The 15,004-nt window shown below is 40.1% G+C and overlaps 1 protein-coding gene across 3 annotated transcripts in view; it reads right to left on the bottom strand.

Moving 5' to 3' along the window:
• SWT1 (SWT1 RNA endoribonuclease homolog) overlaps positions 1-14,872 on the bottom strand; it is a 39,467-nt gene extending 24,595 nt beyond the window's left edge. For 2 of the 3 annotated variants that reach the window (XM_032191894.1, XM_032191896.1), the window contains exons 1-9: positions 14,780-14,843; positions 13,695-13,769; positions 5,726-5,784; positions 3,708-4,446; positions 2,747-2,812; positions 2,565-2,621; positions 1,827-1,956; positions 1,598-1,699; positions 47-235 (exon numbers count right to left, since the gene is read on the bottom strand). In XM_032191894.1, the coding sequence (XP_032047785.1) occupies positions 47-235; positions 1,598-1,699; positions 1,827-1,956; positions 2,565-2,621; positions 2,747-2,812; positions 3,708-4,446; positions 5,726-5,784; positions 13,695-13,760 (1,408 nt within the window). In that variant the 5' untranslated portion in view covers positions 13,761-13,769; positions 14,780-14,843. Of the gene's footprint in view, positions 1-46; positions 236-1,597; positions 1,700-1,826; positions 1,957-2,564; positions 2,622-2,746; positions 2,813-3,707; positions 4,447-5,725; positions 5,785-13,694; positions 13,770-14,779 lie in introns of all 3 variants that reach the window. The other variant, XM_032191895.1, reaches the window with a different exon arrangement.
• Between the last annotated feature and the right edge of the window lie 132 nt (positions 14,873-15,004).

Raw genomic sequence — 15,004 nt, 5'->3', positions numbered from 1 at the left:
TCACAAGGATTTAAGAACCCAAAACCAAATAAACTGTACATCTTACATGTTTTTTGAGAAGCAAGCTGCATGGATTGCCCCCACAATTTTGGATCTTGTTTTTTGAGACACATGTAGATAAACTGGACTGCAGGGATAGCTTTGTCCCGAACATGCTGCAACATTTTCCCCTTCTTCAAATTGTCCAACTCTTGTAAAACAACCCAGGGAATTATCAGTGCAAGTCTGCCAACACCTACAAGGAAAAAAAAAAAAAATCAAACAACAACAAAGACAATTTGAAAGATAAACTGATAATACAGTTAAATTTGAATCCAAACACCATATTTATCTAAGCTCACCCTCCCCACCTTTTTTTTCCCCCAATAGTTTTCATTTTCAGTGCTCAGGAACACCTAGCATTAAAAAATGAACAGCTAAAGTTCCCTCTTTCTAATCTAACTTCAAACTGGAAATGCACCAATTACACGTGAAAGTAACAATATTAGGCAAACAAAATGAATAAACAATTTTAATCAAATGGATACCTTGAAAACAGTGTGTAGCAATATTGTAAAACATTTATGGTGATTAACACCCCATCACACTCACTGTAAAATGTTAAAGTAAGGTGACAGTAGCTGAAAATACAGGAATGAACATGATAGTCACTATACAAACACAAACATGAAATAAAAGAGTAATGGTTTGCACTAACTGCCAACCAGCATTCCTATAAGATAGAAAGAGGAAGTATGGATATTGGACCATGGTTTTATTTGTAACTAATTCAGAAATTCTATGATTGTTTTGTTGGTCCACCCAAAACAAGTACTTCAATTGTTTTCTTTCCCATTCATATGAGAATACAATATTTAAGATATACATTAACATCCACCTGCATTGCAGTAAATAGGTCAGTAATCATTAACCCTCTGAACCTTTGGTGTAATGGGTCCGGTGCATGACCAGAAACAGGGAGGTGCAATATTCTAAAATAAATGCATCTGAGCCAGCAGCTCCCATTTTACACAATGCAACACCATTCCTAACTTGGGAAAGAGAAATACAGTCTGGCACACTCTTGAAAATTACTTGGACCTTTATTAAAGTTATTTTCCATTTGGCTGGAATAGGTGTATTCATTAGCTAAGAGAATTAAAGCACCACAAGCACTCTGATAAACTCAAAACACATCGAACAGCAGCTTACATGCACAATCCTAATTCTGCTAACAGTAAATCACTAAAACATCACTACCACTAGTGGATTAATGGATTAAATGTTTCAAAGTATATTCTTGTCTCTAAATGTAGACTTATTTACTTCTGAAAATTCATATACATTCCTGGGAATGTAAGTACACAAGTATAAGTATAGTAGGTACTACTTCATATCTGAACTTTCCTTAAGAGGTAGCCTATTTGGGTTCACTGAACCAGCCACAGAAACAGTGTGAGCCTCTTGTCTCTGCATGAAACCTGATGTCTTTTCAAGGAGCCTTTTTTTTTTTTCTGTGGTTTAGTTTTGTGTGTTTTTTTGTTTGTTTCATATAGTCTGAAATTCTTACATCTGTTTTTTCTTAAAATTTCTTGTTGGCCACTACGTATTCACATACCTGGTATATCCTCAGATTTCAGGGACTTGACAAACTCAAGGTGACTGATCATTATATTTGTGTCAATCACTACTAGTATGTTCAGACCAGAAGTAGAAGCCCCTGGGGAAAAAAACAAACAAACAAACCAGTTGTGAGAAAATCAGTTGTATGCTCTTTACTCAGGTCAGTAACTGATTTTAATGACCAGACTCAAGTAAATACCAAAGAACGTAAGATCACGACATACCAGCGGAAATATTTAAATCCTGTTCTGGAAGATCTATTTCCATACTTGTAAGTTCTCCACAGGTCTGTGCTACAGACAATGACATTCTCTTTTCAATACGAGCAACATGCAAATCTTCAACTATCTGCATCTACAATGAAAAATATGTACATATATGAACTTAATTGCGTTTAAGTAATCATTTCTGAATTGTTTCCAAAAGAGATACATTTTCATTAATGGTTTTATGTTGAAACTGACTAAAACTGAAACAAAATATTTTAAGTTGTTACAGCAAAGGTAAAGCTGTGAGAATCTTCTGCCCATCCTCCACTGTAAGAAGTCCACAAAAAGACATCCAAAATATGGCCTAGAAGCCTTTGTTTGTGACCTAGTACCCCAAATTTTTCCTCAATTTTTTTGCTATATAGACTGCAATTCACCTATCATATGTTTCTCAAAAAGTATCTCTCTTCCTTCTGGAAAGTTACAGGTAGGCAAATGTGATAGCTAGATTATGCAAGCAACTACAAAGGCCCCCAGTGCTGCAGAGAATAATATAAATATTATACATTTCTATCTCAGAAAGTTCCTGATTAGCAATACTTCACTTTAGTATTTGAAAAAAATGCTCTACATATTTAGAAGTGTAGATCATAAACTATCAATGAAGAATACTAGGGAAGGCCATGGAGTTGTCTAGCCACAAAACTACATTTTTTAATATAACTAGGAAGTGTTAAATGAAGCATTACTAACCTCTTGGTCTCCTTCTAGGTTCTCACTGCCTTGAGGGGGTGGAAAGACTTCAAAGCTCTGTAGGAAGAGTTACAAAAACATACCAACACCACAAAATATCAAGAAAGACTGAGGAACAAGTGATCCCCTTGTCATGAGATTCAGAATATAGCTCTTTAGTATTAAACAAGTGCATCACTTACCTTTTGGATAGATTTTATATTCTCTCTGACTTGGTAGGAGTCAGATGTGCATGGGACCTCAAAATTCTAGAAACAAATAGTAACAGAAGTAGGATATGTTACAGTCTTTCAAAAAGAATTATTTTTAGAAAACACTGAATATTGCCAAGTGAAATTAACAGGTAATAAAGTGCGTTTTTGATATCCATGATAAAGCATCTACAACAGCATTTTAAAGGGCTTATAAGGTTGGTTTTCCTTTAAAATAAATGTAGTGTTTTACACAGTAAATTTATTTTTCCAATCTCTTGTGGGTTCAATGATTTCCATGACTCTGAATGTGATTATCATCTTTGCATGTGCACAAAATGATTGCACTACTACATGAACTGAAATTTCTAAAAGTTAATGCTAGGCATGTTAAACAATGACAACAAAAAGTAAGGATGCTCAAGATAAGAAGATACATAAATAGAGGTGTGGAGACAAACACCACTAGAACTCACGAACAAACTGTATCACAGCCAAACAAGAATTTATGCAGGAAATGAATGAATTCAGTCCTAGATCCACAAGAACAAGTTCTCCGGGCATCACTTTGCTGGCAATAAGCACCTGTTTGGCAGGGAGTTTCATTGGCTCAATTTGTGCATACAGCCCTGTCAGCTCAGAAAAAATTTCCATTGACTTACATCTAAATCGAAGTAACCCAAGCACCTGGCAGTAAGGTAAAGCTACAGAAGCATATGTGCAAATGCAGTCCTAACAGACATTTATTCCTCCAGTTTATCTAACCATTTAGCAGAGCAGAGAAGCATTTTAATGTGTTTTACAGTGTGAGCAGAAAAATCCATCTAGTTGGTTCTGGAATTCTGTTTGAATTCTGCAGGACAGTCAGCTTACATAAAAACCACCAGCAATTCAGAAAACCTGCCTGGAACAACTATCTGCATTATAACAGAAATAACTGTGTTCTTGTTACCTGCTTAAAACATACTGCTGGGGCTTCAAAGTCTGTTTCCTCAGTCCCTGAATTACCAGTAGCTTGATGAGAATCAGCATCCTGTTTTTTCCATTTACAACAGTCCCATCGTTGAGGTGTTTCAGTTGATGGTGTACATTTATTAGCTTGGAGATTTTTCTTAGAAAACTCCTCATATCCTTCTTCATACTCTTCTTCACAAGTCCTAGATAATTTATTTGACTTCTTAGTGAAAGGCCTATCATCATGCACAGTCTCTGTGGATGTGCTAGGTGACTTTTTTGGAATTCTGACATCTTCACACCATTTTTTGGCTCTGTCTGCCTTTTTATGGGGAACATGCAAATCATACACAGATGACTTAAATTTTTCCAACATAGTTTGTTCAGCTTTTTCCTTTAGTTTGCAGAGTTCAACTTTCTCTTTCCTTTTCTTCACCACCTTGTCCCTCTGAACTGCAAAGCTATGCCAGAGTCTTTTTCCTTCTGTTCCATCAAAAGTACTTTTGTTGTGATTTTCCCTGCTAGTAGTCATTACATCAGCGGTGCTTGCACTTTTTCCACATTTAGTTTCTTTGGATTTAAATTGTATAACTATTCTCTTTCGCTTTTCAGATTGGATTAAAGAATTGTCTGAAGTTCTGCTTCTGTTTGGAGATTTTCCTTGGGATCTTCCATCAGCACCAGTCTTAGAACTTTGGTATCGTTTCTTCCCTTGCCCATCTTTCTCTGTTTTGAATCTACAGAAATGTTACCAAAAAAAAAAAAAAAAAAAAGCTCAGTTGGTATAATAGAACAAAAAACAAAGAAACAAACAAGCACAACTGTTCTTGATTTTGGCAGTTACAACTATATATTTGTGAGTAGCACACTGGTGTGTCCTTAACCATGAGCAACATCTGTCCTTTAAAATAACTTGATAGAGCACTTTTGATGTATACATCTTTACCGGCTGTACAGCAGTTTCAATTTACCAAATTGAGAAGATTGTTTTGCATTTTACTACCTTTTGGTTTGAGAGTTGCCCTAATGCGATCTTATCACATTGCCAAGTTTTAACAGCATTTTAGTGATGCTAAGGTGCATCACCCTAAAATTCAAGTATGCAGCAATCTTGGTCACACAGTGCCAAGCACTTAATGGCTTTCAAACAGTGCAGGTTAAACAGGCTGAGTAACTTGGAAAAGGAATGACTGAGGGAAATACATTAACATTCTACAGGAATTATGACAGGAAGACTGAATAAGAATCTATTTCTTGTAAGAGCAGAGAAAATACTCAATGAATTTACGATACAGTAGGCTTAAAATACCCAAAGAAAGTTTCTGCCCTACTCTATAACAGCGTTATCAAAAGTACTGGAGCAGTAAAGGTTGTTTAGGAAACTTGTGTAGGACAGGTTACTTGAATGCACTGATAAGCATGCAGAAAGACTGTGCCACAATTATGAAACAATCCAAAGCTTTACCATCTCAGGATTCACAACATCATTCTTACCTTGTGTTAAACAGTTTTTGAACACTGTTTCCACATGCTATGCTTAAGATGAAAGATTGCTTTATTTGCCTTCGAATCAGTTACTTCACACATCTGAAGAACTCAATGATTTCAGGATTACAGGGGATCTATTAAAGGTGCTAATTTCACCGCAGAATTATCCTCCAGACTTCACTGTAGCTTTTTTTTTTTTTTCCCTAACAGAACATGTGTAATATGCAGTACAGATCAAGAAAGAAGTACTCAAGACAGAAAAAAATATTTTTTTTTATGACAGTAGTGTAGGAAGGATATTATTCCTATCTTATTAGAATTTAAAAGATGTTGTTTGAACCCTGTTTTCTCCACTATCTCAACATGACCATCTTAGACAGAATCCACTCATACATCCACTCATAAATGCAATGCCAATACTTCATCAATTAAAATGCCAGATTTTATCTGGTGAACAAATCGAATACAAATCTGAAATTCAATTTCAATTTCTTAGCAGTTCTCTTTAATGACAGAGCAAAAACTTACCTGTGAAATTCTGTCTCTCCTCTCATAGTACGATTATAAGATCTTGTGTCTTCAGACTTCTGTAAGAAGGGAGAAAAAAACTAAGGGTTTATAAAGAAAACAGCCATAACAAAACCTTCACAAGATGGAACAAGCTATTATTTCATGCTAGATTCACTCTGATTTCAAGTAAGTTAACCTTGAAAAAGGCAGATCCATACCTGTCAAGATCCAAAGAAGGTGTTTTCCCTCAACACAGCCACGATGTGCTATATACGCTATCATCTTTTGAATTGTTCTACAGTATGGAATTGGATTAGATTCTCTAATTCCCTTAAGAACAGGAACCAGAGTTTGTATTTCTAAAGGTGCAGCTACTATAATAGGTTCTGTATCTATAAGGGCTGTATAGGTGGCTACTAGTAATTTTTCCCAAGGTGAGTATCATGCTGTCGCTTTGAACTAAATTGTAGAGTAGTTAATAGGGATTTCTCAAGAGCTTGTTACCACAGCCCCTCCTGATATACACTCACGTTACTTGTTTCTTATCAGGAAAATCCCCGATTACTCCTGGTTTGAGTGGAACTTGTTCTATTTCTTTAGCTAAAACCTGATAACATGACAATGTAGGGCTGTTTGAATCCGTCACAGGTAAAAGCAAACCTTTCCTGGTCCTCAGGTTGTAATGGCACCATGAAAACATATCCTCAGTGCCTGAGGCACTGTGGTGGGTACACTCCACTCCTGTACTTGGCATAAGTCTTGCTCAGGCTTAGGAGTGGCAGTAGACCTCAATGAAATCGCTCCTCAAAGGGATAGCCCATTAACAATTGAGCCCCAGGCAGAGCTCATGCCAGGGCACAACCTGATAAGGAATCTGAGAAGGACTAGGAGTCGATCACTTCATCTAATGAATATGAAAAGAAAAGCCATCATGGCAGAATTCCTCAATTCCTCTGTTACCTCCAGAATTTGGTGAAGTCTGACACTGCCTCACTCCCCTGTTGGGGGGGGGGGGGGAGGAATAGCACAACTTCATTCCTAAACGAATCAGCAAAAAACCTAAATCCTGTACAATTACTGACCAAAAGACAACAGTCTTGCAATCCTACAAATAGCGATCCCAAACAAAAACCCCTGGAGCTCTCCAAGGACCACAGTGGTCTGTGCCCTCCATCTCACCCTGAGCTGTGGAGACTTCAGGACACCCCTGAGTAGATGCGCATCGCAGGGCCGACCCTTTGAGGCACACCCTCCTCTGTGGGACAAAGGAAGAAGGAGGCTGAGTAATTAAATCCCAACAAGGGAGTAGGGATACCCCTGAGGGGATGTACATCTCAGGGCTGAACTCCTTGAGGAACAAGCTTTCCACATACCAAGAGGAAGTAGGCTGAGTAATTCACTCAAGGGGATATTTAGGAAGCATGTGACTGTATTTTTAACCGCCCACAGACCCTGTGGTAAGTCCCAGGTGAACCTTGCCATTCACAAATCTTTAAGTTGGTGTTTCTACTGTGGCAAATTTCTTTAGATCATTGTGTTAATTAACTATTACTTAGATACTAATTAAGTGTTGCCAAAATCATGTCCCTGCCCATGGCACGGGGGTTGGAATTAGATGGGGTCCCTTCCAACCCAAACCATTCCATGATTAAATCTAACTTTGTTATTTGTTTTAATGGTATATAATAAATCTTCAATTGCTGCATTAGAGTTAACAACAGTAGAGTTGTGCAAAATCTAATTCCATGACAGGCACCATCTAAGGATGAGCCACTTGTTATAAACTGTTATATATGGAGTGGTAATTCGTGTCGAGAAAATGGTTGATATTAATAAAGAAGGGGGAGATGTGGGAGTGTGGCCATGGGGGTTGGAAAGCCCCGTGGTTGAGATAACATTAGACTCTTAACGATGAGGCCATCAGGAATGTTAAAGAGTTTAGAGGGAACAAAGAAGGGTGATTCAGGAGACTCCATGCAGTCTTGGGTTTCTTGTTCTCCAGCCGTTAAGGCATGGAAGTTTCTGGGTGTTTACTGTTGCTGTTATTTGCAAAGTTGTTTGACCAATGAAAAGTTGTTTTGAAAAGAACTGCTGTGGGGAGAAGGATATAAGAGGGGAGCCTGTCCTCAAGATAATAAAAAATAATAATAATAAAAAATAAATAAAAAAAAAAAGGCAACGCGATGTGATGAAGTTATGTCATCAATAAAGCAGAAAGAAGGAATGAAAAGGAACAGGCTAGCGGAATGGAGACCAGGATGGGAACAGGCACATTGATCGCCTCGTGAAGATAGGTTTGGCCAAACTCAGCAAACTGCTCAGAGAAGCTCGTACTGAAAGTCACTGGAAATGGGCGCACCGGAGCTGGGAAGAAGCTCAAGCTGAGAGAAGCCGACCCGCGCACACAACTGCCCCTCGCTGGTAAGCAGCCGGGCATTATGGGGAATCATACGTCCTTAGGAACAAAGACTGTCCTGGTAGCCTCACAGCTTTTTCTCCTTATTAACGATCAGACAGTTTATGAGCCTGAAATAACGGGACCAAATTGAGGTCAAGGTGTGGGACTCTGCAACTAAAACCGACAAGGTTGCAGTGGGATTGCTTGGCACCTGGCGAGCAGTCCCTGAGGCCTTGAAGAGCCCTGTGGGACCACAGTTCAGAAACGTGTGGTTTGCCAGACAGTGAGGGAGCTGCGGGCTCCTTTACTGATCCGACTGCTACGCCACGGGCCCCTCTGCCACTACAGCCATCGCAGGCCTTTGCTGTTCCGCCCCCTGTTGACCTGGACGTGCCTTTTGACCCAGGCCTCATTGGCCTTGAAAAGGAGATGGATATGCTTTTCTTCAATCCGGGAAGAACGGGATACATAAGGCCTGAAGACCGAGTTGCTTGACAACTTAAAGCAAGACATTTTGTTCAAAAGGAATGGAAAATGGAGACTTGTTTGTAGTCAAGAAAAGGAATGGAAAATGGAGACTGTTAAGTCATGGAACTTAAAGGATTGTTTGTTACCTTTTCTGATTGTACATATGTATAGGCATACTCGGGTTTAGTATGTAAAAGCAATGTTCTGTATATTTAGAATGTTTGATGTTCGTGTGTGTGTGTTGGTGGAGCGTAGACTCCCTGCACACCCAACACTGTTTACTTGCCTTTTATACCTTTATAGCTTTTATACCTTTTATAAATATTTGTTTTATAAATATTAAAAAATTCAGATTGAGTTGAGACTTCATTTATAACAACAGTAACAGAGGTGACAGCAGCATGTAACAGTCTGGTATTTTCATTCAATTCATAATGATCTGTTGTCAAATGCCAGGTGCTATTAGACTTATGAACAGACCAGACAGGGAAATAATATGGGGTATGAGTTTTCTGAACAATACCAAACCATTCTAAATCCCAAACATGATATTGTTGTACATGAGTTAAGGTACTTTGCGACAATTTATGTATGGCCTGCAATAGAAAAGCAGTAGACCCCTCATCTGATATTCCACCCATGGAGATTACTAAATTTTGAGTTAGTTTGGCACTCAAGTACCTAAAGGAGCCTCAATGCTCTGAGATCTTACTGTATCTGTACCTAATATGCTTAAAGGTCCTACCACAACTACAGGTCTCAGGGTCCTTCCACTGGGCAGAGTCAGTTTTATCCTGGCTACGGGAAGCTCTTGCCTTTTCCCAACAATTCCTGTGACAGAAATTCTTGAATTTTCATTTTTAATCCAAGAGCATCCTCCACCCTGGACTGGTATTGAGGCCCCCATATCCATGAGAAAAGAGACAATGTAATTATCATTTACGTTTAGCAATATAGAAGGACTGTTGCTAATATTAATTCCAACAATTTCAGCCACTTGGGACAGTTCATGGGAACTCCATGGGCTTTAGCTGAGGAGTTCTTCTGTCAGTTTGAAGACAGAAAGGCCAGGGAATCAGGCAGAATATTATCTGGGGTCAGAAAAGAGGAAGCAGAAGGAACAAGGCTGTCTGGCACCCTTCCAGCATTCACACCAGGGGTCTGAGCACAACTGCAACCCCTCCTGTGCTTATCCCATAATCTCTGTAGGAGAAATGTAGGCATTTTATCTATATGACCTGATGTAAGTCCTACCTTCACAGAAGACCACATAAAGACCTCAGTCTAGGCCTCCATCCTGTCTATCAGGGAGTCTACTATAACATCAATTAATTTCAACACAGAATTTAGGAACATTTGTCCCTTATGGGGATTTCCTTTTGACATTTGCGCAGCCCTAACCTTTTTTTCCCTGTGGCAAGTAGCTGAGTCAGGATTATTTTTGATGAAAGATGTCCAGTTTTACAGTTCTCAAGACGTTGTATTACTCCAAGTCTGGGCTCCACTGTGTAACATGCATTTATTTGCCTTAGAGAATGCAATATTGAATTTAATAAAGAGAACATATTTTGACCGACCCCTGCATTGGGATTTTAAAGAACTATTATGTTTCCTAGGAATTTCTGTCCAGTTTTATCCTGATGAAGCATGAGAGCCCCTGCTCCCAATTTGCAGCACTGTCACACCTATCCTAACTAGTCCTCCACTGAATATTTGGAATATTGTACATATACCTGCCTTAGCTGATATGCAGTGTAACTGGCAGCGGTCACTGTGACCTAAGGTGGTGGGGGAGCACCTCTGTTGGCAGGAGGGAGTTGTACCGTGCAATTTTTAATGACAGGGATCAGAGACTATGTTATCTTGGTTAGTTCAAATAAGGATGTGGGGGCAGAATATTCAGCCTCAAAGTCAGCATAATCCTCCTCATCAGCACGTTTCAGTGTGCATATTCTTTCAAGGATTTCACTCTCTGAAACTAGACGTGTATGCTCTTGTTCTAACCAGCATAAAGCCAGAGGTCTGAAATCAGTTTCTTAGTTGTTTTTCAAATAGCAGCTGCTCATGTTTTGGTATCTTTAGATCACTGTAAAGCAGCTCACGAGTCTGTTTCTTTTCTTCTAGAAATCTTAGTTTCTAGTTACTACAAAAAATAAAAAATAAAAAGTGCCTACAGTAGCAATTGGCTCTGCAAAGAGCCCAATGAAAGGTCCCTTTCCTTCTGCTCCTTTTACATTTATGACTTTCTTGACACCTCTGAAATTATTCTTGCAGGATTTCCCAATTACAATTCTCACCTACTGAATTCCCATCCCCTAGGGATTTCCCTTCCCTTATATTCTACTCCATTTTGCTGTTTTTCCACAGCCTCCCCCCACGTATCTATGACTTGTATATTTCACAAAATCCCCTTTCTGACACCAATTAAAGTCCAAGGTGTGGAGCCACCCAGCCCATGGGTATACAGAGATCACAACACTGAGTTCAGGTAGAACTGTTCAGTTCCTAGTTAGGGGGAACACTTTGAAAACAGTTACACAGGCCTGGTTAGGAATAAGGATAGTCCCCAAACAAAAGAATTGAACAGTTCTTGGTTAGAAGGCAGTTATATTACTGCTTGGCATATCCTTATTGTCAGCTGTATCACATTAGCGTCAGAGATCAATTGGAATGCAATTTTGATCAGGTCAGAACAGAAGCAGTTCGCTACTGCAGCTACAGAAGAGGACACAGAGCAGCCGAATGACAGACTACTAACACAAACTCTGCCCTCCGCTGATACGACTTCTGCACAGTTAGTTTATACACCTTTGGGTTAAACGACTCAGTTTTTGCAGAACTACAGCAGAATGTAGTAAGTTACAACAGAGAAGGGTAACATATGGAACACTTCAGATAAGGAAGCTGTAGACAGTACATCCTTTTATAAATAATTCAATCCTTCAGCTATTGGGTCATGATGACTTGGCAAGGCCATTAGGTCACTGCTGCAGACGTTTTCCTAAACAAAGAGGTTCACAAAGGCCTAGGAGGCATTAGCTAGTTTGCTTGTACATTAGAAAGCACTTAAAAAATAGAAGGGTTACAGAAACCAGTAGAGCCCTAAGGAAATTAAAGAAATCTTGAAGTTCTGACTATGGTTGATTCTAGAGTTCCAGCACCAAAAAAAAGCAAAGAAATCATAAATTGAGAGGCTGTTACAGGCTGCTGCCATGCATAATCATGTCATGTTACTTGCTGCTGGAAGTGCTGCTCAGCTCACAAGATTATAATCAAATAGGAATCAAACTGTTTCATTGGTTTATTAACAATTTGATTAACTGGCAATCAGTGAGCTAAATGCTCAGAATCAATACCAAAGTCTGTTACTGCTTTCTCACTTCAGGTCTCTTCCCCTTTACCTACAAGTTCTTGAGATTTTTTTTTTAAATAATTCCTTTAAACTTAAACCCTTTTCTCAGAAGTCTCTTGATCATTCCCTGATTTTCACTTAATTTGGTCATCTTAAGCAAACTTTCCTACTACGACTTTCCTCTTAGCATTATCAGTCTTGGGTAAGTGTCCTCTTGGAACAGACTGTTTTACTGTATTTACACACAATTTACAGTCACACAGCAATCATATCACCTGTTGTTATGCAGGCCGCATTACCAAGAGGTGGCAGTGCTGACTCTTCCAGACAGCTCTATTTAAAGCTGTTCTAACTTATCCTGTAGCAAGTGTCCTTTCATTCATACTTCCTGAATTATATGCCAAACTATTAAATGCCAAAAGGCATAAAGTCTTCAGTGATCTGCCGTCATAGTTAAATCACACAGAAACAAACAAACAAAAAAAACGCAAACACCCTACAATTGTACCCAAATATGACACTATAGAAATAGCTTACCCTTTCATCTGTATGAGCCCAAGATCTCTTATCCATACTATGATCACACTAAAGATAAACTTGCTACTATTCAGAAATTTCCTTATCAGTTTGCTATTAATAGATCAGGTTCCCACAGTTCTTTGCACTAGGTCAATGCTTGCATGTAGTAATATTTAACTTTGGCCCAAACAGACTGAAGACATGCAATAGCGAACTCAGTACTCTTTGAATTGGTATAGGCATTAGTAAAGGCAACACAGCTGTAGTAGGAGGTTTCAAGCAAGATCTTTAACCTTTGCACTATAGAAGAAAAAATAAAAAAGGTAAAGCCTTAGAGTAAGCTAATATTAAAAGACAAATGGAATGAGAAATTTGGGAGAAAAAACAGTAGTTACAAACATTTGGCTTTGAACTGTAATTTCTACATGTGCAAAAGGTTTCTTATGTGTATAATTCAGTTTATAAGGCCACAATTCATCAACAAACACTTGTAAATATTTGTTGAAAGATAAGACAATACGATAAGACAAAAGCACTCACCTTTCATATATGCTTTACGAAAACCAAAGGAAAAATCTAGCAAACTGAAGCATGGATTTACTAAATTACTGATTTATTGGCTATATATTACACTAGTAGTAGGAAATCTTTCTAGAAGTTCAAATGAACAATAAAAAAATGAATGGGAAGCTACATACAAGCATGACCAAAATGATTATCAGTGATTATTTTATACACACGCAACACACCCCAGAATATACTAAGACTATATACAATTTTAGTCATTGCTTTGAATCTCATTGGTTCGGAGGAAATACCCAACAGTCACTTGTTAAAATATTGCAAGTGATCATAAAATTTATACATTATATATATACACATACATATATATACATATATATATTTATACACACACACGAGCTGAAACAACGAACAACCCAGGAAAATGGCAGTAGTTTTGGTTACAGATTTCAGCTCTGCATTCCTCACCAGGAAGTTACACTTAAAAAAAAACAACTGTCAACTTCCGACACCTATTCCACCTGCAGGCTCTAGAGAAAAACATACCAGCTACCTGACTAGCACTTCGCAATTATCTGACAAATTCAATCCTCCTGCTGTTCTTAGTGGTCCTACCTTTCATTTTAAAGTTTGATTCATCCTTCCATAACAAAACTGCTAAATAATTCATACTCTCCCTTGAATGTGGGGATGTGATTTAAAAAAAATAATAATACAACTATTCCTACTTTGTCATCCTGGTCATCCAAACTATCCTCCTTTCCATTTGATTTCTTCAGTTTCTTTTTAGGCATCTTCAAATCCTAAGGGAAAAAAAAAAAGCATTATGATTATTATTTACTTCAAATTTTTAACCTTTACTGGTATAAAAATAATTTAACTTCATTATGAAAAAATACTTTGTTTTCTCTTTCACATACGAGCCACAGCAAACCTGAACAGTGTTGACAATCCGTATCTCACTGACAAAACTACCCAGAAAAAAGGGTGGCCATTCCTTACTCTACTATCTGCTCCAGAGATGTAGATTTTCTTCTAGTAAACACACCAGATGAGCAGAGGCAAACACCCTTTTATAGCCTGTATTAAAACAGTGAACTTTTAAAGCAGTTCAACTCTAATTCTTGCCTTAGACTCCCTCCTTCCCAGGAAGGAAGGTGTTATACAACACAGGGCTCTTTGGATGCTGAGCGACAAAACTATACATGAAGCAATACCAAATTTGCCATGACTTATTACAGAATTGAAGGACTAGTTTTTGCCAATAATAAGCAAAGAGCACAACCGGATGACAGAGAGAAGCAGTAAGTACTGTCACACCAGGACAATGCCTTGGACGTGACACCAGGTCCAGCCGCCCAAGGCACACAGTTAGCGCTCCCTCAAACCGTGTTTAACCCAGGCTGAGGCTGGGAGCCCCTCCTGCTCCCTGCTGAGCTTGTCCCGATCACTGTGGCCCAGAACTGGACGCGCTGCCTCTCAGACCGGGCCTCGCCCCAGGCCGACGCGCCCCATGGAGCAGCGCAGCGCGGCGCTCTGGGGGCACCCGCCGCTTACCAAGGAGGCCAGCGGCGGCCGCGGAGGGCCTTGGGGAAGCCTCACCGCCCGCTCCCAGACCCCGCAGCCGGCTTCCCGAGGCACCGGCCAGCCGGCGGAGCGGTGCCGCAGCAGCTGGTGAAGTAACCGCGGCCGGAGCCGCTGCTTAGCCGAGGCCCAGCAAGTCCCGGCAGCGCCTGCCCCGCCCTCGGGGCACGAACCGGGCGGCCTCCCCCCGGCCTCCCTCCAGCCCCGCCTTGCCCCGCCTCGCACCCACCGCCGTCGCAGCGGCGAGGCACCGGGCGCCTCAGCCCCTCACCCCGCTCCGGTCCAGAAAGCGACCGCTCCCAGCTCCTCACTCCTCCTCCTCCCCACCCCGTCCTTCCCCCGCCGCGCAGAGCCCAGCCCGCGGCCCAGCAGCGCTCTGGGAAGTGTAGGCGGCGCTCGGCGCCTCCCCCCCCGCCCCGCCATCGCCGCGCCCCCCGCCCGCCTCCCTCCGTCC

The sequence above is a fragment of the Aythya fuligula genome, chromosome 8 (assembly GCF_009819795.1).
Source record: "Aythya fuligula isolate bAytFul2 chromosome 8, bAytFul2.pri, whole genome shotgun sequence".
Taxonomy (NCBI): Eukaryota; Metazoa; Chordata; class Aves; order Anseriformes; family Anatidae; genus Aythya; species Aythya fuligula.
The sequence above is the reverse complement of the archived record's forward strand: the minus strand, read 5'-3'. Positions and strand labels throughout refer to the sequence as shown.